Source organism: Poecilia latipinna, unplaced genomic scaffold (assembly GCF_001443285.1).
Source record: "Poecilia latipinna isolate Pla-1442-1.1 unplaced genomic scaffold, P_latipinna-1.0 Scaffold2186, whole genome shotgun sequence".
In the NCBI taxonomy this organism is placed as follows: domain Eukaryota; kingdom Metazoa; phylum Chordata; class Actinopteri; order Cyprinodontiformes; family Poeciliidae; genus Poecilia; species Poecilia latipinna.
In genome coordinates, this window is record NW_015114802.1 from 41,985 (window position 1) to 66,602 (window position 24,618).

The 24,618-nt window shown below is 43.6% G+C and overlaps 2 protein-coding genes across 5 annotated transcripts in view; one reads left to right on the forward strand and one right to left on the reverse strand.

The window, feature by feature from the left end:
• Window positions 1-24,618, reverse strand: part of vps13d (vacuolar protein sorting 13 homolog D) — a 69,373-nt gene that overhangs the window by 33,425 nt on the left and 11,330 nt on the right. For 3 of the 4 annotated variants that reach the window (XM_015017775.1, XM_015017777.1, XM_015017774.1), the window contains exons 19-37: window positions 24,309-24,460; window positions 22,803-23,867; window positions 22,410-22,500; window positions 22,210-22,336; window positions 21,952-22,132; window positions 20,768-20,992; window positions 19,432-19,594; window positions 19,155-19,362; window positions 18,158-18,329; window positions 17,430-17,545; window positions 15,879-16,094; window positions 14,978-15,282; window positions 14,760-14,893; window positions 14,058-14,213; window positions 13,791-13,959; window positions 13,015-13,089; window positions 12,668-12,862; window positions 11,913-12,002; window positions 10,116-10,256 (exon numbers count right to left, since the gene is read on the reverse strand). In XM_015017775.1, coding sequence (XP_014873261.1) covers window positions 10,116-10,256; window positions 11,913-12,002; window positions 12,668-12,862; window positions 13,015-13,089; window positions 13,791-13,959; window positions 14,058-14,213; window positions 14,760-14,893; window positions 14,978-15,282; window positions 15,879-16,094; window positions 17,430-17,545; window positions 18,158-18,329; window positions 19,155-19,362; window positions 19,432-19,594; window positions 20,768-20,992; window positions 21,952-22,132; window positions 22,210-22,336; window positions 22,410-22,500; window positions 22,803-23,867; window positions 24,309-24,460 — 3,981 coding nt within the window. The remainder of the gene's footprint in view (window positions 1-10,115; window positions 10,257-11,912; window positions 12,003-12,667; window positions 12,863-13,014; window positions 13,090-13,790; window positions 13,960-14,057; window positions 14,214-14,759; window positions 14,894-14,977; window positions 15,283-15,878; window positions 16,095-17,429; window positions 17,546-18,157; window positions 18,330-19,154; window positions 19,363-19,431; window positions 19,595-20,767; window positions 20,993-21,951; window positions 22,133-22,209; window positions 22,337-22,409; window positions 22,501-22,802; window positions 23,868-24,308; window positions 24,461-24,618) is intronic. The other variant, XM_015017776.1, reaches the window with a different exon arrangement.
• On the forward strand, window positions 261-8,819 carry LOC106936644 (eukaryotic peptide chain release factor GTP-binding subunit ERF3A-like). Its single transcript, XM_015017778.1, has 9 exons — window positions 261-369; window positions 4,459-4,701; window positions 4,932-4,965; window positions 5,037-5,114; window positions 5,912-6,092; window positions 6,257-6,411; window positions 8,215-8,355; window positions 8,440-8,533; window positions 8,643-8,819. The coding sequence occupies exons 1-9, from the start codon at window positions 348-350 to the stop codon at window positions 8,802-8,804; spliced, it is 1,110 nt and encodes a 369-aa protein (XP_014873264.1). The 5' UTR covers window positions 261-347; the 3' UTR covers window positions 8,805-8,819.

The following is a 24,618-nucleotide window of genomic DNA, read 5'->3' on the forward strand; positions in this document are numbered from 1 at the left end:
CCCCCCCGGGAAAAGGGCCCCCCCCCCGGGGGGGTTGAAATTTTAAAAAGGGGGATGCTGGGGGGGGGCCCCTTTTTTTTTTTTTTTTTTTTTTTTTTAAACCCAGAAGTGTTTGGTATGAAATGACCTGAGCGGTTCTGACCTGTGGACGCGGGTCAGACCAGTTCTGTGTGGAGTCATTAGTGAGCTGCTTCCAAAACACAAATTAAAGGTTCAGGTATTCATTTTAGCCCCACTCATTACAAAGCTTTGTTTCTGAAAGAAAGCAGGATAAATGGACTACCTTGAGAAAAATCCAAACATGACCTTTTTTTCCCCCTGCAGTTGTGAATGATAAAATCTCCACCATGGATGTGTCAGAAAGCAGCGGTACGTATAGCGCTCCTTCCAGGCTGGCTTCTGTGTCCTCCATGTTGTTGTTGTATTCCTCATTGTTGTGACATGAGCCGACTCACACTGAAAGAACAGCAGCAATGCGGCCTACAGCAGCACACAGAACTGCATTCACTATAAACATGTTCCTGGTGGTCCACATCCAGCCCACAAGCCGTCTGTTTCTGGACCCCTGACCGACTACCTGCTCTCTGCAGTTTGTGGTCAGTCCAGATCCTGATCCAGAAAACATGATGGATATGGATCCATTCTGGATTTTCCAGGTCTAAAGAACAACCATTCTAACGTTGGTTTAGCTTGAATGCGCTAAAGACGTGTCAACGATCTGTTAATAGGCTGTTACTATTGGCAGACAGCTGAACGCATCGGCCAAAACGGCTTTTAGAAAACAAAGAAGTTGGCGTTCTGCTGAGTTTGGGTAAACATGAGATGCTGCAAGTTCACCAGTAAAATAAGGTGGACAATGAAAATCGATGTTCTGATGATGTTAAACTTCCGCGGTCTTAGTGCCACCTACAAAAGGAGCGCAGCAGATGACACAGGGGGTAAGGGAGAGTGTTCTGTCAGACTGTTGATTTAGACCTGATTTATTTATTCTCTGTCTGACCAGCACAAGACCAATGTGTCTAATAAGAGGTAGTAATATGTAAAATTGACTTTTTTCAGTTTTACATCATGTTAACTTATTCACTCATCAAAAACATAACTGCAGTCTTGCCTTGATTCTTTCATGCATGTTTGAGGAATGCTTTAATCTCTGTGGTATTTTGAAGAGACCTTTCCTCAACATCAAAAACTCAAAGGAGCTTTGGACAAGAAGCCTTTCATTTTAAAATTCCTGACTTCTGTGAATCACCTTAGAATTGAACTACCACCTCTTTTTTGGCCTTTTGTATTCCTTAAACTAAATGTTATTTTTTTGCACAAGTTTCATGTTTTAGTAAGTAAATTTATAAGATTTTATTTCCTTATGTTTATTGCTTTGCATGAAAAGAAATGTCATTCATATCACCAGTTCTACAAATGAACTGAGAAGAAAAGGCAAAATGTTGATTATTTAAAAACAACCTAGTGTTTGAAAAGAATAAGTAAAAACACCACCATGCACACAGAGGGTAGTCTGCTTTGGATCGCTGTACAACTGAAAACAGAGTCTTGCAGTAGATTAACATCAGCTTGTGTGTGTTGTGTGTCTTGCTCCGTCACATCCAGTGGGAGTGTTTCATTATCACCTTAAACACACGTGGCCAGATTTCAACTGGAAATAACAGTAAATGATAAACAGCTGAGTATCCTGGTCAGCCTTCTATGTCATAGTTGAACTTTAATCATGCAAAATATGACTGCAAGTCATATTTTGAATTTGCATCAAGCACAGCAATGAAAAGATCCACAGCTTTTCAGCCATGGACCCTCTAATCTCCACGGCAACCTTTCAGCTGTGCAAATTGGGTGGACCTAACACCGCCTTCAAGACGCAGCTCCTCCTCTGAGCTGTAGTTTCCAACCTCACAGACCAGCCCTCCTCTGCAAGTCCTAGACTCAGCTCCTTCAGACTAGCCAGCAGCAATTAGCAAACACCTGTTGGAGTATCTGCTGAGTTCATTATGAGCTACTTCTCAGTGAAATGCTGGTAAAATCGTTGTTAAAGGGTTAAGAGGAGCCATGTTGTGATGAATTCCTGAAGATGGAGTTTCGGAAAGAGCAGGAGTTTTAAAAAAGACAGAGGCCCAATTTCAAGACATTAAATTCCATAGTCAGAATTTTTAAGTCATATTTGACATATACAGCATTTTTATAAAAACTGAAGGTAACATACTTACTTAATTGTGCTATAAAATGGCACAGTGTGGCTGGAAAATACATGATACTGCCCATTTAAAGATATGCTGTTCTGCAGTACTGGTATGTAAATTCCAGGGTTTCCCACAGTGTATTATAAGCCTGGCTGCCCGCCATGCTTTACTAGCCCCGCCGCCAGGCTAAGCGTTAATTGTTTACGTTTCTAGGAAAATTAAAAGAAAACAAAACAAAAATCTTTTTTTTTTTGTTTGTTTGTTTATTTGTTTGTTTTTTAAAGCCGGGCTGCAAGCGTCTCTTTTGCTCTTAGCATTTCACTAGCAAAGCAGATTTATTCCTAAAGGATAGGTTTATAGTTTATGCATTTAAACCCGACAGCATGGACCAATCACAGCTGGCGCCTCTGCGCTTTGTCTCGCGTGCTCCCACTGCTTTACCTCAGCGGGATCGCGTGCGACTCCTTTCACTCAAACTGGGCTCAGGCTGACCTGTATGGATATTTACATCAACCTACTGTAAGGAATTATGATCCTTTGGAGAACTCTAGGTAAGAGTTTAAAACTTGCAACGTTAGCTCTGGTTGCGCAGCTCAATGTGAACCGCAGGAATAAGTTGTAGCGAATTCAGAGGCGCCTTGTGGAGCGGTGAGAATGATTTATCTTTGTGAACGAACAATTATATGCGGTGTTTACATCTCAACACGCTGTCCAGCGTGTGGCTCTGTGTCTGTCTTCCCTGTAAAGTTTATGTCTGTGGTCCCGGTTGGTCAGAGCGTTTGTGGATAACGAGCAGCGCTAACCTGATCGTGCAGGTTCAGCTCGTGAGGAGCTTTAACGCTCTCCTTGGAGTCACGCTTAACGCTGATTTTACATTATTTTATTATTATTTTTAGTATTATTTTTCCAGTTACATGATTCATCAAACCATATCAAATGCGTTGTCTACTTAGAGTTAATGCACTCGTGACCGTCAGACACGGTCGAGTCCCATAAACTCAACCAACCAGAATAGTTTCTGTGATGATTAAAAACTCAACAGACACGAAATGGAAGAGCTACTAAAGCCACATTAGCAGCATTGAATTAAATCTCCTGTTTGTTGCGCGTCTCTGCGTAGTGCAGCAGATTACCTCATCATGCAGGGCCGGTCCAAGGCTGCATGAGGCCTTGAGCAGAATTTGACATAGGGGCCCCTTTTGTTGCTAAAAATATCAGCACCTCTAACAGCTTCTGTGTTAGATTTAGTGAAATATGGGAGAAGGGAGTAGTTTAATTGGTCAGCCTAAAAAGCAATAAGTTATCATCGCAGTTTACTAAATTGGATTTGTAAATTCAAAGATTAAACTCACAGCATCAGATTGTTGCTATGGTAACAAAACAATCTAACTATGAATATTGTTCTTTGAAGTTTTACAAAGTAAACTTGCCAGCTCCTTAAAATCTTGTATTTAAATATTAAACAATTTAAAATCATTTAATTTATGTATGCCTAAACAATTGAATAAAATTTAACAGCATTGACCATCTCAATAAACAAGTGTTACATTTATGTATCTGTGGTCTGTTTTAAAATATTAGCATTTAAGGGGCCCCTGAAGCCCTGGGGGCCTGATGGAGCCGCTGACTTAATTTGGATTAAACAGAAGTGCAAATTTGTTGTTTTTAGACTAGTTGTGGGTTTAAATAGCATTTCACTCGAGATCTTTTCCCATAACCTATAATTAAACAGTAATACTTTTACATTTCCTGTCAACTTAACATCTTTTAATACAAAAACACGGTTGACCACCGGTGGGCCGCCTCGACGCCCTGACCACTGGGCTTAGCAAATTTTCTGGGGGAAACCCTGAATTCTGTCATAACCTTTGTTAGGATAGAAAAACCTAGAAATGTCAACGTTGCATCTCTTGAAGCAGAGCCATTCTATTCTGGGTTTGTTAGATTTCAGTTAAATGTGTTACTATGAACTTTCAAATATTATTACATATATTGGCTAAAATTTGTTCGTAGTTTCTCATTCAGTCAACTTCATCTGTTATTTATACTCATTCAGCGATGTGTCTCAGAGGTGTCTGTGTTTACGTGAGTCACTGAACATCGTGTTTGAAGAAATCTGTGCCACAGTCTGACCTAGTTGTTTTTATTCCAGATCAGGTTCATGCCGGTTCAGCTGCTGGCTCCCGAAAGTTGAAATTTAGTCACAATTAGCAATTATTTGGTAGTTGACCTTTTGAGTCTGACTCGGTGGTGATCTGTGCTTGTAAAGTGCCTGTGGAGAACGGTGATGCGGAGATGACGTCGGAGGAACCATGGGATCAAAAAGACGACGAAGCCACCGAGGAGGAGCCGGGAGGTGGGGACCGGGGGCCGGAGGAGTCGGCCTCGCCGGAGGACCCTGCTCCAGAGATGATGGAGGAGGAGGAGGAGGTGTTAGTGCCAAAGGTTCCAGCCGTACAGCCAGACGCCCCCAAAAAGGAACACATCAATGTGGTGTTCATCGGACACGTAGGTCAGTACTGAGACCCACTGGTTCTATTTTATTTGTGGAGGACATTGTTTAAGAAATATAGACCTTACAGTTAATATGGAAAGTATTCACACTGCTTCACTTCTTTTTCATGTTATGTTCCAGTGTTATTCCAAATTGTAACTAATCTCTTTCCCCACAATTCTTTCACACAAATACCCATGATAATGTGGACTTTTATTCAAGAGTCTAAAGTTTAATTCTGTTTCCAGATGCTGGAAAATCCACCATTGGAGGACAAATCATGTAAGTAGTGTTCTGTATTGCAGTTGAAGTGTTGTAGGAGGATTAGCTGTAACCTCCCCGTCTCTCTGCAGGTATCTAACAGGCATGGTGGACAAGAGGACCTTAGAGAAGTACGAGAGGGAAGCCAAGGAGAAGAACAGAGAAACCTGGTGAGTGGGCCGCTTTAGCTGCTCTGTCATGACAAACTAGCTCTGTTTCCATTCTTTGTCCGTACTCTTTGCCAACCTTTTGTAATTGTAGTGTTTCCATTAAATGAGAAATTAAATGGAAATCACATTTGAATAAGATTCTTCTTGTGATAATTAAAACTTATTTCAGCAATGAATGTAAACAAACGAGATATATTCATTATGCAGCCATGGTATGAGCACTCATCATCTATCAGCCAATCAGAGTGGCATCGCCTACTTTGGAGCAGTTACGTTTACAGCGTTCTGGGGAAATAGTCAGTGATTTTACATTAGTTATGGATTCAGCACTTGGAATGATATAACTTTTTATGAACTGTGTTGCTGTGGGAGCTCTGGTGGAGCCAGCCGAACATTGTCTGAAAAATACAAAAACAACCAATCATCCTCCTACCACTTCCTGTTGTCTTTTTTGTCATTTTCTCCAGTAGTCACATCTGGTTGTTGATTACATGACTGATGATGCAAAAAGGGTTGAGTTGCAGTTTTGTGAAATACATCTATTTTGCTGCATCTGGAAAAACCGACCTCATCCTGGCTCCAAAACTTTTTATGGAAAAATGATTTTTTTTTTTCTAAACTGGTGTGTTTCCATTAAGAATGTTTATTTTCGCAAATTCAGTTTGCTCAATTTTATGGTTAATGGAAATGAGTTATTCGTGTTTGATCCGCTGCTTGGTGTGTTTTTATGAAGGCAGATGTAGGTCATAGATGTTGTAAAGAGCAGTCTTTTGACGGTCTGTGCTCTCTGTCTTCAGGTATCTGTCCTGGGCTTTGGACACCAATCAAGAGGAGCGGGACAAGGGGAAGACTGTGGAGGTGGGCCGAGCGTACTTTGAGACGGACAAAAAGCACTTTACTATCCTAGACGCTCCAGGCCACAAAAGCTTTGTGCCGAACATGATTGGAGGCGCGTCCCAGGCTGACCTGGCTGTTCTGGTGAGTAACTCACAACTGACCCACTGTTGGGCTCCACCACACACAGACACGCTAAGCACTGAATAACCTCCAAACTCAACTGCTAGTTTATGTTGAATACAAATGGGAGAGCTCCCCTGAATAGAGTTCCCCTGTGTAGCTGACACCGCTAACTGGTCCCACAGGTGATCTCTGCCAGGAAAGGTGAGTTTGAGACGGGTTTCGAGAAGGGCGGACAGACCCGGGAGCACGCCATGCTGGCTAAGACGGCCGGTGTCAAACACCTGATAGTCCTGGTCAACAAGATGGATGACCCTACAGTCAACTGGAGTCTGGAGAGGTGGGTACAGGAAAAACAGGGGAGGGTTCACTGTAAACCTGCTGCAATTAATTAATTACTCGCATGATTAATTAAAATGCGTTCAGTGATTTCCCTTCTGATATTTTTTGAAGAGCAATTTTGTTTAGATTTGCTAATTCACTTTATTTATATTTTCAGTTGTGTGGTGGTTTTTTTTTTTATTTTGATTTATTGTTTTTGGTTGTTTTTATTTTGAGCAATTCCAGTTGCAATGTGGAGTTTTTTGTGCAAAATTAGTGCCTATTAGTCTTTCAAAGGGTGATTTTCTATTATTATACTACTAGTTGAAAATGGTCTCAAAAGGACAATATTATAATCTATTGTAATAATTTCCAGCAGAAATTATTGTGACAGGCCTAGGTCAGTGTTGATAATGGAGATGGTTAATGATTCATGCTCTGCTGTTTCACTGTTCTAATTATAGTCCTCTGTGATTACTCTGAATGTTTGTTTGAATTCTAAATTTGTCCAGGTCTCACAGTACTCGGCCAAATAAAACAGATCAGATGACAGTTATCAGTTCTGCTGCCATGTTACCAGCTGCTAGCACACTGTGGTGGCCTCAGGTCTGTCTGCAGGGAGTCTCCATCTTTCTCTGGGTACTCTGTCTTACTCCTGAGTTCCAAAACAAGCTTGTACATGAGTCATCCTAAAGTTGCCCAGAGGGGTGTGTGTGTTTTCACATGGTACTTTGTCCTGTTTTTTGTTGTTGTCCTGCAATGACCTGATGACGTGTCCAGGGTGAACCCCATTTCTCACCCAGCAATATGCGGAAGATGGGCTCCAATCCCCCCACAGCTCTGCAAGGATAAGTGGGTGTAGGGATGCTCATGTGGGAATTTAATGGCATTGTTACCCCAGCAACCTGCTATTGAAGAAACATAATTGCATTTTACTCTTTGATTCCAAGTTGTTGGAGCGTTTCAGCCATTTGGATTCAAATCAGAAACCAAATTAAACCCCAGCGTCCTTCATCCAGATGACCTGAGACAGACAGAGTCCAGACTGGTGAACAATGTTAGCTTGAAGACCCCAGCCCCATCTGCAGTCCTTTAAATGAACAAGGTGTTGACTGTAGAGGCAGATGGAGACGTGTTGACTTGTCAATCCTGGGTTAACTGGGGGAAGATGCTGCAGCAGCTGATGTTTACATGGCTGAGCCTGAGATGATGGCGTCATCTGTTATTTCCACCTTGTGAATAAAATCTGGCTCTCTCCACTTGGCTCCTTCGAACTAGCAAACAGCAAATATCAAACAGTGGGTAGAACTACACACCTGCTAAGCTCATTATAAAAGCTACTTTTCAATCCAACACTCCAAGGAACGGCTGGCTGTAAATGGCATAATAGACGAGCATTGTTGTGATGACTTCCTGAAGGTGGGGTGTTGGAAAGAGCAGGAGCTTCTTAAAGAGACGGAGTCCAATTTCAAGATGTCAGTTCATGAATTAAAATGTCTTAAGTTATGTTTGATACATACATTATTTTTATAACTGAAGCTATCATAGTTGCTTAATAGTGCCATTTTATAGCACAGTGTGACTGGAAAATACATAATACTGCCTCTTTAAGCTACTCATTCTTGTCTAAAGTTATTGAAATTGTAGATGTTTTCTTTAATTTCTGTATATGTACATTGATGTTGGGACTAAAGAATGGAAGGCAGCACATTTCTAACCTTCTCTGACTGAGATGGATACTTTTCCTCTTCACCCTCTCATTTCCAACACCAAGCATTTATTCAGGTGAACCTATGTGCTGCTTTGTTTCCTGGGCTGCTAGGTATGAAGAGTGCAAAGAGAAATTAGTGCCATTCTTGAAGAAAGTGGGCTTCAACCCGAAGAAAGACATCCACTTCATGCCATGTTCTGGGCTGACCGGAGCCAACCTGAAGGAGGCGACTGACATGTGCCCCTGGTATACGTAAGTCTGTTAGCTTCCTCACAGTCAGGACAACCCAAGATCATCGCCTCATCCTTCTCTAACTGCTTTTATTTGAATTTCCAGAGGTTTGCCCTTCATCCCACACTTGGACAGTTTGCCAAATTTCAACAGATCTAGTGATGGACCAGTCAGATTGCCCATTGTAGACAAATACAAGGTGAGAACATCTGTTTGTTTTTTTTAATGCATGTTGTATAAAAATTGCTTCCTGAAACATGGAACAGATTTTGTTGTCCTGGATTGAAAATGTGTTGCTCTCTCACCAGGACATGGGAACCGTGGTTCTGGGAAAGCTGGAGTCTGGCTCCATCAGTAAAGCACAACAACTAGTCATGATGCCCAACAGGGTAAGACATCCAATCAGATACAGGCCTGCCCTGAATCAGGGTTACCCGGGCAACCAGCGACCCACTGGGTCTTTGTTTTAAAACATGTTTTGTTGTCAGGAAATGTAAAATATTACTGGATGTTACAGGAAGACATTGACAATACTTAAACATACAACTCTAGTGTTAAAAACAACAAATAAGAAAATACAATTAAAATGATTATTAATTTTTTTGTCATCTGTTAAATCCCAAAGAAGTAATCAGCCACTGCCCATACTACCTTGGGCCAGTCACTGCACTGCGCATCTCTACTGTATGCCATGGACAAACAGGGAGATTTAATTTATGAGGCACTAGTAGAGGCCAAGAATTATAGATGTATGAAAAACAATTTAAAATGGAAAAAATAAAATGCCACGCTTAACCTGATGAGGAGGCAAGTAAAACCTGGTAGGGTGCTACTAATAATACACTGGGGGAAAGCCTTCTGCAGAGTTTAAACTGTTTCATTTAAGGTTTTTGTGGCTCTCTGGACAGAGAGGAAGACGTGTTCAGAAATCAGTCTGGGATCCTCTGTAGCCTCTGTGGTGCGCCTGATTCAACACTAGGCCCCAATATGGGATTATTTTATATTTCTCAGCAGACTTGACTAATGCCGATTCCATTTTTTGATCAGAGTTTCCCACGAGCAATACTGGTTCAGATTGGGAGAGGTGATGTCACACTGTGTGCAGGAGCAGCTGCTGTCAATCAGAGTCAAAATGTTTAACTATAAACATCAGTCTCTGTGTTCCCTGAACAACATGGACCCTTAAGGCCTCCTACATATTTCAGCAGAAGTTCTGAAATCAGTTCTCAATGTTGATGCTTGACAAAAAAATTGCGTCATTTTGTTCGTGGAGACATCTGCCTGCCGAACTCTACAGGCCAGGGTCAAACTGTTTCAACAGAACTGTGTGTGAAGTGCTGTCTGACTGGTTAAAGGTTTGTTTATGCTAATGCAGAAAGACACTCTGACAGCAGTGTTAACATTTCTCTTCAGCTAGTCCTCTTTCACTATGTGGTTTTTGTATGTAGGAAAGCTGATGCAATGTGGAGCTATGTATTTGCACGGTTCTTCACTCTATACTATANCGCCTCAGCACCCCGACCACCGGGCTTAGCAAGTTTTCTGGGGGAAACCCTGGTCTCTGTTCATGAGTGTGCTGTGGCAGCACAGAGGTTCAGCACAACCCACGTATGGAGGCCTTAGTCCTCGATGCAGCTGTCGCAGGTTCAATTCCCGGCCTGGCGACCTTTACTGCATGTCTTCCCCTTCTATCATTACCCTGTTTCCTATCAATTAACTATCAAATAAAGGTCACTAGAGCCAATTAAACCTTTTAAAAAAATTTCTCTGTTCAGACTCACCCAGCAGAACCGAGGTGATGTTGACGTCCAGCCTCTGCTTTGCTCGAACGCCGATCTTCAGGCGTGGAGGGTGGAGTCGGCCCGCAGCCTGATGCTGCCAGGACAGGACGCAGGGCCAGGGCTCGATGAACGGCTCCCAGCCTGGAACACAAGCAGAAATGCTGAACCTCCATCTGGACCCCAGTTCTGGTCCAAACACCGGGAGAAAGGTCGGTGCTGTCTGGACTCGTTCTGGACGGTTCCAGCCCGTCGGGTCACACAGCGTTCAGGAAGTTCCTCCGTTGCTTTTCACGGTTGGACCACAGCTGTGGCAACAATCCTGCTTCTGCTTGAGGAGGCCATCTAAGCTGTGGCCTCGTTGGAAATTAAACACATCGGCTTAGAGATGAATCAATGCAAAGTGTTGAATTCTCAATTCCACACGGCAAATTTGGAGCTGACATTTTTTTCCGAACCTAGTAAAGCACCCGAAATAAAAAAGAAAAACATGAACTGATCGCATAATTAGCCATGTTTCCATCCAACTTTTTAGTGAGCTTTCAAAGCGTTGCAAAAGAAAAAGAAACTGGTTTGAAGTTTCTTCATCTCTACTGGAAACTACTTCCACTGGAAGTAGTTTCCAGTGGAGGTGAATCAATGCAAACCAGCAGTTTCCATCTACTGGTTTGAAGCGAATCAACCAGGTAACAGTGTGATTTTGTCAGATGTTGACGCTCCTTATGGCTGTGATAAACAGGAAGTAGAGATTTCAAACTAACATGGAGAAAAGATGGAGAGCGTTCTCTCCTCTGGAGGTTTTGTCCAAGACAGGAATGTTTGCTACGTCAGAACTTATTCGGCTAAAGTGTTTCCATCTCCTTCTTTAGCGTATTAACTCTTTCAGAAAAGATAAAAACCGCCTCAAGAGAGCGTAGAAATATTTGTGCCAAATTGAGGCAGTTATTTTGAATTTAGCTGTTTTCTTTACCTTTTCTAATGCAATACTTCAAAATGTGCATTAAAAAACGCCAGGTGAAAACACAGCTGTTGGCACGGAGATGAACAGTGTGTAACCTCGTTTCCATCAACATTTGTCTCGGTGCTTTTTGGAGTTTTGTATTACAAAATGTTGATGGAAACGGCAAAATTCATATAAATGTGTTCCATTTTCCTGAGGTAGTTTTTGGCTTTTCCAAAAAAGAACCAAAGCAGTGATCGGGAAACAGAAACATGTCCGCTGAATAAGTTCTGACGAAGCAAAACGTCCCCATCCTGCTGGGTCTGCACCTTACCAGAGGCACCAAAACCTCCAAGGGAGGACTGTCCATTTTTCTGAGATGTGTGCTCCATGTCTGTGTCTGACCTCTACTTCCTGTTTATTACAGCCATGCGTAGCATCATCATCTGATGACATCACGCTTTGCGTCACTGCAAACCAGTAGGTGGAAAACGGCCTCATTAGCAATTTTTCTTATGCAACATTTTAAACATTTGTTCAAAATCTGAATGACAATTTAATGGATAGAAAGCTTGTCGCTGTATAACACGGCTGACATAAAGAATACCACGATGTATAGTTACAGAACATTTTTTAAAGTAAAAAAAATGTAAATAAATAAAAAATCTCAACTTGAGGATCCAGAAAATCATCAATCCTTGTAACGTGTTTAAAAAGTTTTTAATAATATTTTTCAATGTAAAAACACTAGCTTCTAAAACTTTAGGAAACGTATTTATTTTCATTTTCACTTGAATACTTGACCTGGGCAGTGCTGGAGCCTGGTGCATCTTTCCATGCGTTTTATGCAGCTGATTTACCTGACAGCTCTCGGTTGTAGTAGTCTCCAGACAGCGTGAAGCTGGCGTTTCCTTCCTGGGTGGAGCCAATGCGCTGCAGCACATTTAGTCCTGCAATAAAAGCACAGCAGGCGGCATTTTCACCGTCATTGTTTCCACATCAAACCGTCAAGCTTAACATGTATTAACAAAACTAAAGCATGAGTTTGATGCTTTAAGTCCCACTGACTTAAAGCATCATGTTCTCACTGCATGAACAACTTCTAGTTTAGTTGTAGGTTACAGATTTCAAATTATGTATCGTTTTATCCTTCGGGCTAATTGAACATTCATCAAAAACTAATCTGCCGTTATATTTAACCCATTAAAAGAAGGTTAATGTTGTGTTTCTGAAATCTTAACGGCCGTTTCTACAGTAAACAACTGTGTGTTTGTTTTAATGTAGTCAACACAAAAATCTCTGGTTTTACAGTCAAATTTCACTGTGGGAACCATTTCACACTTACAGATTTATTCTGTTTCTCACACTAAAATGTCTCTGATCAAACTATTTACTGAAGATAACTTCAGTAAATATTACAATTTTCAAATGATGATTTATAATCAGAAACTATCCAAACCAACTTGTTGCTACATGAAAAAGTGATTTTCTCCTTTGTAAATCATGAATCTGGGTCACAGAAGAACATGTGAAGCTCTGCAGGCCTCATTCGGCTCAGCTGAGGTCAGAGGTCATGATTAAACGATGAGAGAGAGAGAGGGTGAGTGAGGCTCACTGGAGAAGGTAAGCTCAGCCAGCGGGATGTCACAGTCCAGGCAGTCGTCGATGAAGCAGATGCAGACGCTCTCGGCCTTCACCTCCACGCCGGACAGAGGCCAGGCGTGGCTGCCGGAGTCGGCCCGGCCTCGGGGAAGCCCCGCCACGTTCTCCGAGTTCTCCCACAGCCAGGTGGCCGCCTGGTTCAGCTGGCCTGAGAGGGACAAAAACAAATGAATTTGAAGTATTAAAGACAGATTTCTGAGAAAAAAGTCAGAATTCTTGATTAATATCAGAATTTTGATCGCCAGTCTGTCGCTGCAGAGCATCTCTTCTCTAACTAAACATGAAAAAGCTCAAACTCACCTTTGCAGCTGCTCAGGGCTTTTTTGCAGTCCTCTCTTCTGAAGCCAAGGTTTTGTAAGTGGCTCAGCTTGGTTTCTACAAACAGAAAAATGCATTAAATACACAAACCAAAACATTTATTTTAGCCATTTTGGATTTCTGAAACTTTTGAACAAGAATAACAGTTTCTCAGCTCATCGCTGTCTACGGGGTTTTCTGTGCCTGAGTGAACTCTGCTGAAAGCTGCTGGTTCTGTCACTAATAGCCATCTTTTAAAGCTTTCAAAGAGTGAGGGTAAAATATATGGTGGACAGATGCTGCCATGAATAAGAAAAAATAGACACATAAAGAAAAGTTTAAAAATGCTTAAATCCGCAAAAATACAGGAAACACAAAATATTTACTGCATTTTTGTGCATTTAATCATATTTAGTCAAAAAATTTAGAGGCCTGATAATTTTTTTCTTTTCAAAGACAGCAATGGAAAACTATGGAAGACCAATTATACATATGATTAAATTCACAAAGAATCTTTATAGTCAAAGAACTGCTAAGGGAACTGTGTTGAACGCAAGAGAGATGAGTAATTTTGCAAAACTATCTAAAACAGTATTTTTCAGAAGAGAAAGGTAGAATTCTTTTTAAATTTAATTTAGAACAAAAAATTGGATATTTTATTTTTATTGCCCAGCTCTACCGGCAAATGACATAAAAACAATAATATATAATTAATTATAAAGTGGAAATAAGCTCTGAAACATTTAGGTTTGGGTTCAGAGGAAACCGGTCTCTCATACCGATGAGGCTTTGCGTCTTCTCCTGGGCGCCATCTTTGCGTGGCGGCGCTCCATTGGATGGATCAGCCTGAGAAGGCGGAGCCTGGGCGGCAGAGATGGACTTGGCGATGGACAGGAAGAGCTGGATGTCGTTGTACGAGAGACGGATGTCTAGAGCAGGAAACTGGATCTGCAGGTTAATCAGGTCAAAGGTCAGCCGAACATCTTAGAATCTGCCTTCAGCGTTAAAACGAAGTCCGACCAAACAGGAAGCAGCGGCGGCCCGACCTCCAGCAGCGGCGGGATGTCCTCCACGTTGAAAGCGTCCAGGAGCCCCGAGCTGCTGGGGTAGGTGGGGCTGCCGCACAGCTCCAGCTGCACGGTGACCGGGTCGATGATGGACAGCGCCGTTTCCTGCTCGCTGCCCAGCCGGCACGAGAACACCTGCAGGGGAAACGCCGCAGCTGAGACATCATTCTGCAGCAGCCCGGAGTAACACAACAACAGTAGCAACCTGTAGTAACATGCAGCAGCCCGGAGTAACCCATAGCAACCGGTATCAACACATAGCAACCGGTATCAACCCATAGCAACCGGTATCAACCCATAGCAACCAGTATCAACACATAGCAACCTGTAGTAACCCATAGCAACCGGTATCAACCCATAGCAACCGGTAGTAACCCATAGCAACCCGGAGTAACCCATAGCAACCAGTATCAACCCATAGCAACCCGTATCAACTCATAGCAAGCTGTAGTAACCCATAGCAACCCGTAGTAACCCAAAGCAACCCGTAGTAACCCATAGCAACCGGTATCAACCCATAGCAACCGGTATCAACCCATAGCAACCCGTAGTAACCCAAAGCAACCCGTAGTAACCCATAGCAACCGGCATCAACCCATAGCAACCCATAGTAACCCATAGCAACCTGTAGTAACCAATAGCAACCGGTGTCAACCCCAAGCAATGGAGGAGATGCAGCACCTCTATTCCTGCCAGGCTGCCAGAGAACGGTCGGTCCACCAGGCGGGGCTTGTATGTGAGGACCGTGGTTCCCTTCAGGATGATGGCGTTGGTGTCGAGGCAGGAAACGTCCTCCACCACCACAAACTCTGTGCCTGGACAGCAAAGAAACAAGCCAACATATAAATTATGAATTGCTGAACGGAACCACTGAGGGTCAGTGAGCTGTCTTTACTCACCTGTGACGTTGATCTTCACCTCCAGGCAGCGGTCCTGACTGACCATCACCGTGGACCTCTTCGTCACCACGCCGCTCTTCACCGTCTTTGGCATGACGGATGCGGCGGCGCTGCTGGATGCGGCGGTGCTGCCGGATGCGGCGGTGCTGCCGGATCCAGTGCAGGGTTGCTGACTCTCCATGTCGTTTGGGGCGTTTTCAGGCTGCAGCTGCAAGAAGTGATGCACCAGCTGCAGCCAGTCGAAGATCAGGAAGACCCGCAGGTTGTTGAGGACGACCGTGAAGCTGGACGAGTCCCGTGTGGATCTACGCAGAACCAGAGCCGGGCAGTAGCCAGTTACTCACGTAAATGCAATTGAGTAAATATGACTTTTATTATTATTATTATTATTACTTTTAGGAGTATTTTTACTAAGCTGTACTTTTTACTCTTACTTGAGTAACATTTCTGGATTTTCTACCCAGTAAATGAAAAACAAACACGTTTTAACCAAAAGTTCACAGACACACACCTGCAGTTTCTGTTAGTTTTATATGTTGTTTTATTGAAAAAAATGTACTTGATAACAATTATTTTGTCTGATTTTGTTATTTTTTGTTAACTATATTAATTATTTTCATTTTGGTCCTTAAAATAAAACAATTCCACCTAACTTTATATTTTGGTCTGTCTGATTTTGTCATTTTTAAATATTAAATGATTGATAATTTGATCAGTTACTCAGTAGTTGAGTAGACATTTTACCAAATACCGTCTTTCTCATTTTACATGTACTTGAGTAAAAACATGTTGAAGGAGAGCTACTCTTACCAGAGTATAATGTTTGGATACGCTACCCACCTGTACGAACAGCACACCTTCATGCATGTGCTCATATTCTGAGTAATTTGCTGTGAGTCACCTGTAGTGCAGCTCCAGCTGCAGAGACGCCCGGTTGGTTCCTGTTTTCGAAGGCTGCAGGATGCAGTCGAACACGTTGAACCTGCTGTCTTCGCTGCTTTTCGTGGTGTCAGTGTATCTGGTGTCGTTTGCCAGCAGAGAGTGAGACACCAGGTTCACTGACTTGGAGCCGTCGGACAAACTCTCAAACAGGACTTTGGATTTCACAAAGTCAAACCTATGCAAGACAAACACACCAAAACCATTAAAAAACAACATATTTCATGTGTTTAAGCCTTTAAAAGGCCTCCGCATGTGTTTGTGTTCAAGTTTTTAGGTTAATTTTTGGGAATTTCTTTATTTTTTTATCAATACCAAATATGGTCTACAATCCTAATTTGGACGTTTTTCAGCTGTAATAAAGTGTTTTATACCAGAAATTCTTCAGGATGTTGATTTGTGATGCATAGATGGTTGAACTGGTCTGACAATCACTGACAGGATTTCAAACCAGTTTTTGTAAAATCCAACATTTTCAGGCTCATATTTCCAAAGTTTTTTGACTTTTGTGACCAGTTTTAAGTAAAAATGCGGGTGGTGGGACTCCATTAAAATGTTTTACTGACTTAATTACAGAGTCTGTATTTAATTAATTGCATTTTAGTTAAAGCTATATGTAAAATTGACAAAATAAGCAATATTTACAATCCAAAAACCCTTTTTGCTTCAAACTAACTGAATAAGTAGACATATGAGCTCAACAATAAAGATATTTATCATTTTTAATCTATTATTTAGGTTCTTCAACCACTAGATTGCAGCAAAATGTTATTCTATCCATTCATTTCTCTGGTGTTTCAGGAAGATGATTGTTCATGGAGCTTCTTTAGAAATATGTATGCTGACATTAGCGTTAGCTGCTATATGTTTAGCATTGAGATGCTAGCATAGCTTCACTGATAGGCTAACTCCTTTTAGCACAACAACAGTCTTTTCCAGCCTCCAATCAGATTAATTAACCTGCAGGGCGCCGAGAGACGCAGCTTCTTCATCCATCATTGACTGCGGAAGTCGCTTGTGCATCAGATTTACGGTCGTACCAGAAACATAATACAAAGGTTCCAGTGCAAGACTTTTATAGGTTAAAAAAAAAAGATTTAATATGTTAAAGATTTTAACATATTAAAACTGACGTCGCTAATTAATCAAAATTAAAGCTCTGCTTCTAAGAAAACAAACATGCCCTGAATTAATTTATAGAAAGCTGAGTGTAATAATTATCTTTCACTCCATCTATTTGCAGCAGCAGATTACATTTACACGGTTAATCCCAATATACAAGCACTATACAAAATATTAGTCCGTTTTAGGACTTTAACTTCGGATGGTGGGTCAAACTGAAATGGGTCGGTACTGAAAGGATTTTCAGGAAGTTATTGTTGTTGTTCTTATTTTAATTCTTCTAAAATTCAACCTTAAATCCTGAGAAAGCCATAATTTTGACAGAGAGGGGAATATGCGCCTGAGTGAGAACCTGAGCGGTTCCTTTAGGTTCTGTAAGGAGGAAGTTCACCTGGCCAAAGAGTTCCTGCTGTCAGCAGAGGTGGGGCTGTCCAGCAGCTCCAGGCTGACGTCCGTCATGTCCACCAGGAAGGACAGGTTGGTGAAGACGGTTCCACTCAACACCGTCTGAACACAGCAATATCAGAGACGGTCAATGTTTTATTAAATGAGAGGAATGTGCAACTAAAAGAGAAGTTCAATGAAAACCTTTCTGGTAGATAAATTATATAATTCAGCTGTTACAGAAATTAATGCAAAAATCAGCAGAATTAATCCATAATTGTGAGTTTGTTGAAAATTTTCCACATAAATGCTCAAAATCAGCAGCTTAAGTAATGCTAACTCACCTGTAGGTGGCAGTATTTCTTACTCCTATAGGTAAACCGACTCTTTTTTTGTTCCTTATGTAGTTTTGTAATGTCATTTTTTTGTTTGTGGTTTTTATCGTGAAATGTGCAATACAAAAAAAGTTTTACTTACTTACTTTTAATGAGGAAAACATTGCAAAATTCCTTGCAAATATTTATAAATTAGCAGAACAAAATAAGAAAATCTGATTGCAAAACAAAAAGGAAACACCAAATAATTAAACTGAGAAATCCTGGAGGGAGTGTGGAAAATTGATAGAAAATGAGAAAAAAGTGAATGAATGCTGAAACATAGCAGAATAAAATTCATACAGAAATCAAACAGTCTGCATGTGTAAAGGAAAGCAGAGATGTGTGCAGGGTTCCTCACGTAGCTGCTGGGGTGCTGCAGGTTGTACGGCCGCAGGAACTCCTCCACCGGTTCCCCCAGGTTGTTCTCCAGGATGCCCCGGATCAGCTGGTAGTGCTTCCTGTCCAGGGAGCAGTGAACCGACGACAGGCTGCCGTGAATGGACGTGTCCGGCACGGCGTGGCTCAGCTCCCTGGAGACACAAGGCTGAAATCACTGAACGCAGCGCAAACCGAGACCCAAAACAGACGCCATCTCTTTAAAAACCTCCACACAGCCGAGGCGACGTGTGGGAGATGTGCACGCTCCACATTAATGTAACCAAAGCCTGTTTCAGACTTTATGGTGCCGTTCCGAGAAGAAAAAAAGAAAAAAACGTCAAAGATATAAAACCAAAACCTGGTTTTACAAACAGGGTTTGGTTATAAAACGCAACAAAAACCTGAAATGATAGGAGAAAAATCAGCTCCAAGCCTGGAAAGTTGATTATTGATGACAATAATCAACGTAACACTTTGAAGATCATCTTCACAAAAACACTAATGAGATAAAACAAATCCAGTTCGCAACTATTTCACCCAAATGTGAAGTTGTGAGGAGAGAAGCTGCTTTTTAAAACATAAAATATTACTTTTTGGTGAAGAGTAAAAGTTTCAAATTTATTTAACCCAATAATCATCTTCCTGGGACCACACAGATGGTAATGTATTGCTGCAGGCCAGGGGTGTCCAAAATGCGGACCGTGGGCCATTTGCAGGCCTCCGAACAATTGTGGGCGGCCCTTGATTACAATTCAAGCTTTATTATTTCATTAGAATATTGTGTGTAGGGCGGCAACTAACACTTATCTTAGTAATCGATTAATCTATCAACTATTCTGACGATAAAACGGCACTTTCTACAGATTTTCCTTTGTCAGTTTTTGTCAGTGTAATTAAAAGAAAGCTACTAAAACGTTGTGGCCCCTGAACAGCTCTAATGGCCATTTTGGGCCCCGATCCGCAGCGTTTGGACGTACTTGTCCAGGTTGCGCTCCACCTTCAGCGTGAGGCGGCAGCAGTCTTTCAGCAGGTTGTCTCCGGTTCGACGGACCCAGTAGGAAGGGAAGATCAGGTCCGAGGGCTCGGGCTTCCCGGTGCTGTCCCAGCAGGGCAGGCGCTCCGCGGCAAAGATGTCCATCTCCTGCAGGTCCAGGGCCATGCAGTCCAACAGACACACATGGCCTTCTGCAGCAGGAAGGGACAGCAGGTCACAGCTTCTGAAACCTTCTGAAACCATGTCTGACTTTGACTAACCCGAGCTGGTCCGGTCCTCGTCCTCAGGGCCGGTTCTGCTGTTCACCGCTTTGGGTCTGCTGAGGCCAAATCCTGACGATGAGGCGGAGCCGGAAGGGAAACTTCTCGGCTTCTCCTGAGCCTGAGCATTACTCGTTCCTTCGGCTGCGCTCCTGACGCGCTCCTTTGTGAAAAAGAAAGCAACATCTGATCACTGCATGCAGGACAAAAAAACGGCACTACTACAAAGTTTTAGAGATAAAACTCGATTGTATTCAACAGTTTTTATCTACCTCCACAAACGTCTGGAAATCAGGGTTTGACTGACAAACCTGCTCACCAAGTTACATGTGAACATGTGCAGCTAACAAAAACACAAACCAGCCCAGAAAAAAATGTTTCTCAGTAAAGTTACAGCCTGGAATCCCAGAGGTGAAAACTGGATCAGTGTGTTTCCACCACAGTCTGTAGGGATACATTTGGCTGTGGTGATGCATGAGAAAATGCAACATATGACAGGAACAACAGCCAGTCTGTGCTGCAGAGATTTCAGGTTCTGATCATGGTCTCAGGTGGGTGGGAACAGGAGGAAAGGGTCACAGCAATCAGACAGAATTCACCTCACACCACAGCAGAAGGTGGCAGCTGTACCTGGTAGCGGGACAGCTCCTTGTATGAACGTCCATGCAGTATAATATTCTTAAAAACACACACAAGGCGCATGTGAACGACTAGAAGGAGCTAAGACAACATTCAGCTATGAGGTTAGTTTATTTAGCTTGTTTCTCTCCTGACCAGAGATGCAATGTGTCTCACTGATTCATCCAAATCATTACAAAGGGAATAACTTCAGAACCAAACATTTTGGTTTGGACCTTTAGACTTTAAGGTTAGAGGTGCAAAACTAAAAGGATTCTGGCTCAAGTTCACCTGCTTCTGGAAAACCCCCCAAAAGGAAAGCATAAATCCTTAGAAAGGTCAGTATTAACCTTAGACAGGAAGTGGACCAACAGATGCTTTTATTGTGAAGTTCTCCATCAATATTCTCTGAAAATCTCCATAAGACTAAATGAAAACTTCCTTAGCAAACTATCTCAACTCCAATATCAGACAAAACTGAGTCTAACTGGATTAAGTTAGTGTTTTTTACGTTAAAAAGCGAACAATGGACAAACATAAAAGATGCAGAAATTAGTTGGTTACAAAAACATTCTTTCAGTGAAGCTGAATTCATTCAGCATTTCAGAAAAAAAGTTTTTCATGAGTGAATCTGTGGAATGTCATGAAAGGCCTGCATGAATTCGGGTTTGTTAGCAGAACCGGCGGCTGTGGGGCGGCGTGTTCGTGTCTGACTCACCAGAGAGGGGAAAAAGGCGTGCGCCATGGTGAGTTTCTCTACCTTGTCTCGGAGGGAAACGGTTCCGTGCGACCCGGCCGGCAGGAAGACGTTCTGCACCTTCAGCTGGCCCAGGTTGGCCACGATCACCCGGGGCGACCGCGAGCTTTCCGGGATGATCAGAACCGGCGCGCCAGCGTCGATGTCCAGCAGAACCCTGGATGCCCTCTGAGGCTGATCATGCACCTTCAGAGGGAGGACAGAGCCCGTTACCCCAGTTACCATGGAAACGGGGTTGGACCTGGGACTCGGCGACGTGCGCTGAGGTTCCCGACTCACACATCCAACATCCAGTACAGAAGCTTACATTTCAATTTTAACGTAAAACGACTGAAGGTTTTTAATTTTCATTCAATCTTTACGCAGATTCAGCTTTTTCATACTTTGACCTTTTTAAATTCTGCACCTAAAAATTAACCAAAGTATTGTATTTTATATTATGTATGCATTGATTAGGTAATGAATACTGAACAGATAATCAGCCAGCGGTGGCAGATTAGCTAATTTAAACACCTGCTCTGCTGATGATCTGTCAAAGTTGGTGAGTGAATCGCATTTTATGTTTAACTGAACTGAAACACACTGAATTCCACAGCACATCTACATGTTATTGTTGTCATAGTCAAGCTAGCATAACCGAACAACTTCCCTCTCTCTTGCTATTGTTTCTTAATTAAAACTTTTTCCTGACCTTGTTATCTAGTTCTCCCAACGTTGACAGTTAGTAGCAAAGCACTGGGTCCCTTTTTCTTTTATGAATCACAGAAACATTTAAGATTTAGCGTGTTATGTTGACAACCTGATAGCTAAAACCAATGCTAGTCGTCGTCAGTGACTCCTCCAGCATGGAGACAGGGGCGGATTCTCACGCTGGACGTCACGCCTGCTCCATTCAATCTGTGTGACACAGCGCCCCCCAAAGGTGAGCTACAGCACTACACTGCCTCACCCTGGACCTTTTCCATAAATGTGAACAGGCAATGAGTAAATTCAGCGATTTTGACCATAATTATGCTGATATTACCAATAAAAAAACAAATTTATGTTCATAATTCCTCATCTTTAGCATCTACTTTACTTATCAGGATTAGAGGTGAGCCTCCCCTGACTGCACGTCCCAGGTGGGCCTGGTGGTTTGGACTCACCGCCTGGCCCTCCATGGCCGCCCTCTGTCTGCCCAGGACGTCCTGCAGCTGGGTGAAATGCTGGATGAAGGCTACCACCTCGGCTTGGAAGCGCTGCGTGTGAACGTACTGAACAGACGCCATCTGCAGCAACACCTTGACGTCACACTCACGCTGCAGGTCGGGATCCGGCCGGCCGTACCTTCAAGCGTCAGAACGAAGGAGAAATCAGGTGGGAAACGGTTCCAGCAGAGGCAGTCGTAATGAGACTATCCGTACCTGAAGATGTTGAAAACCAGCGCCTCCCCTCCCTGTGTGGTGAAGCGCTCTCTGTAGAAGTCGCCGTGCGGGGTCAGGTCACTCAGGGACAGACTGCCCAAACTGCCGTGTATCCTCAGGTCGCCGTCTGCAGTCAGAAATTAAAGCTGTGAGTGAATGTTTGGCTGCAGGAAGCTGATGTGAATGGTTCCTGAACGTACCGCGCTTATCAAGATGAGCGGAGAGTTTTGACACGCTCGCTCTGGCCAGTTCATGGAGCTTCTTGTTCAGGATGAGAGTCAAAGAATGAACCTGGAAAAAGGACAGACGGGTCAGCAATGGCACCACTTCACTTCAGAGCTGCTGAAAAACCGATCAATAAAGCAGCATTTACAATGTTCAATGAACTGTTTGAACATTTGATCAGAGCAGAAGAGGACAGCGGCTGTGGTGAGGGAGAGAAGATCGGCTTCACATGTAAGTATCGGCTGATCACCCAAAATTAAGAAAATTGGTGCCGATAAATCAGTGCTTCAAAATCATCATGTTAGTGTTTCTTGTTACCAGGTGCCAAAAGGTGAAAAACTTCATGAGAGCTGGATCAGCTGACCAACCTTGAGGTCCAGCTTGGTGTTGACCGTCGGCGCTGTCTCTCCCTCCTCCTCCTCTTCGCCGCCGTCCGGCTCGTACAGCAGATGTCCGGCCACTGGCTGGGTGGCGGTGGCCGGCGGCTTCACCGCATGGTTGTTGGCCGTGGAGCCGATGCCGAAGAAGTCCAGGATGACGACCCAGGTCTGGAGCGTGATCAGGATGTCCAGGCAGTTGAAGTCCACGTCCACACTGCGGCCGACGCTGTCGTAGCGCGTCCTGAACTCCGGGTGGCCGGCCTCCACCAGCAGCACATTGATGTGAACCAACGAGTCCTCGAAGTTGGAGTCGGGCTGCGGGGAGCCGGCGCGCGGCGTCGGAGAGGGAGGCGGAGTGCTGGGGAAGTCCGGGTCCTTCTTAGACTTGCGGCTGGCGGACGGCGTGGCGGGGTGCCTCTGGTAGGGCTGGAAGACGTTCTGCGTCTCCTTGATGTGGGCGGGCAGCGAGCGCGGCATGTCCGGGGACAGAGCGTTGGAGGTCGACGGGCAGCTGCGGGACAGGTACTCCTTGGAGCTGAAGGTGGACGGCTTGGGGACGCCGTGGGACTTCATCAGGTGCTTGTACTTGGAGTCGGGGTTGGGGTCCAGCAGGTCCTCCATCAGCAGCGCGCGCAGAGCCAGCTGCACCTCCAGCAGCTGCGGGTGGTCCTTGGTGAAGCGGCCCTCCAGGTCCTGGAAGCGCACGCTGACCAGACCCTGGGAACCCTGCGTGAGGTCTGCGCTCAGCTGGACCTGCAGCTCCGCCACCAGGAGCGTGACCTTCAGCTGGGTGAAGGTTGGCGGCTGAAGGACGGGCCGGTGAGACGGCAGGGACAGCGGGGAGGACAGGGAGGAGCGAGAGAAGCTGATGGAGGGCGGGTCTCTGGCGAACAGGCCGCCCTGGGGGTCGGGGAAGCCGTGGGGCCTGGAGGAGGACGGGGTGGGAGGGGGCGGCGTCGGCGGCTGGGTGGGGGTCGGAGGCTGCTCCTCAATCAGGGACAGGTTGTCCAGAGTCTGGAGGACTTGCTCATACACGGGTTTACACAGACAAACCTACAATAAACACAACAGGATCAGACTGAGGAAGGACAAAAACCAGCTGCTAACCACAAACTGACGACTATCAGCAACACATTCAGAAACCAGAACCTGTATTCTCACACTGCAAAAACACCAAGTAACTTTGGTCTAGTATCCACAACAAATGTCTGATCACACTTTAAATAAAACAAAATTAACTTAATGGTAAGATGTAGGAGATTGTTTTAAGCCAATAACTCTGTAAATCTGCAGAATGTGACTTTTATAAATACATTTTTTACATATCTATTAAAACTGTCCCCATGCTGCACCAGTTTGTAATGAGACAGGTAATCTGTGAAACATCTAGCTCCCCTGCTACTACTGCTGTCTGAAGAAACACTCCAAAAACAACCAGTCAGAGCCAGGAGGAGGGGCTTAGTGCTGTCAATCAACCTCATGTACAGAACTTGCCTGAACAGGGTTGACAAATTTTCCGTGGACTCTCAGCTGGCCTGTGCTTCTGAAGGGCTCGTCTGTGGTCAGCAGGATGTACTCAGAATCCTCATCGACTGGAGTTTTCTCAAAAGTGAAGTGAATAGTGGTGTCTTTCAGTATGTGGAAGGCTGATGAACAGAAAAAAGCTAAATGTTAAATAAATGATGTGTGAAACAGACCAAGGTCTGTCCCATTCACCAGAATATAATCCAAAAGATTATTTATCCAAGCAGGTAAAGTCATACAGATTCATATTATGAGTCTTTACACACAGAGTGATATAATA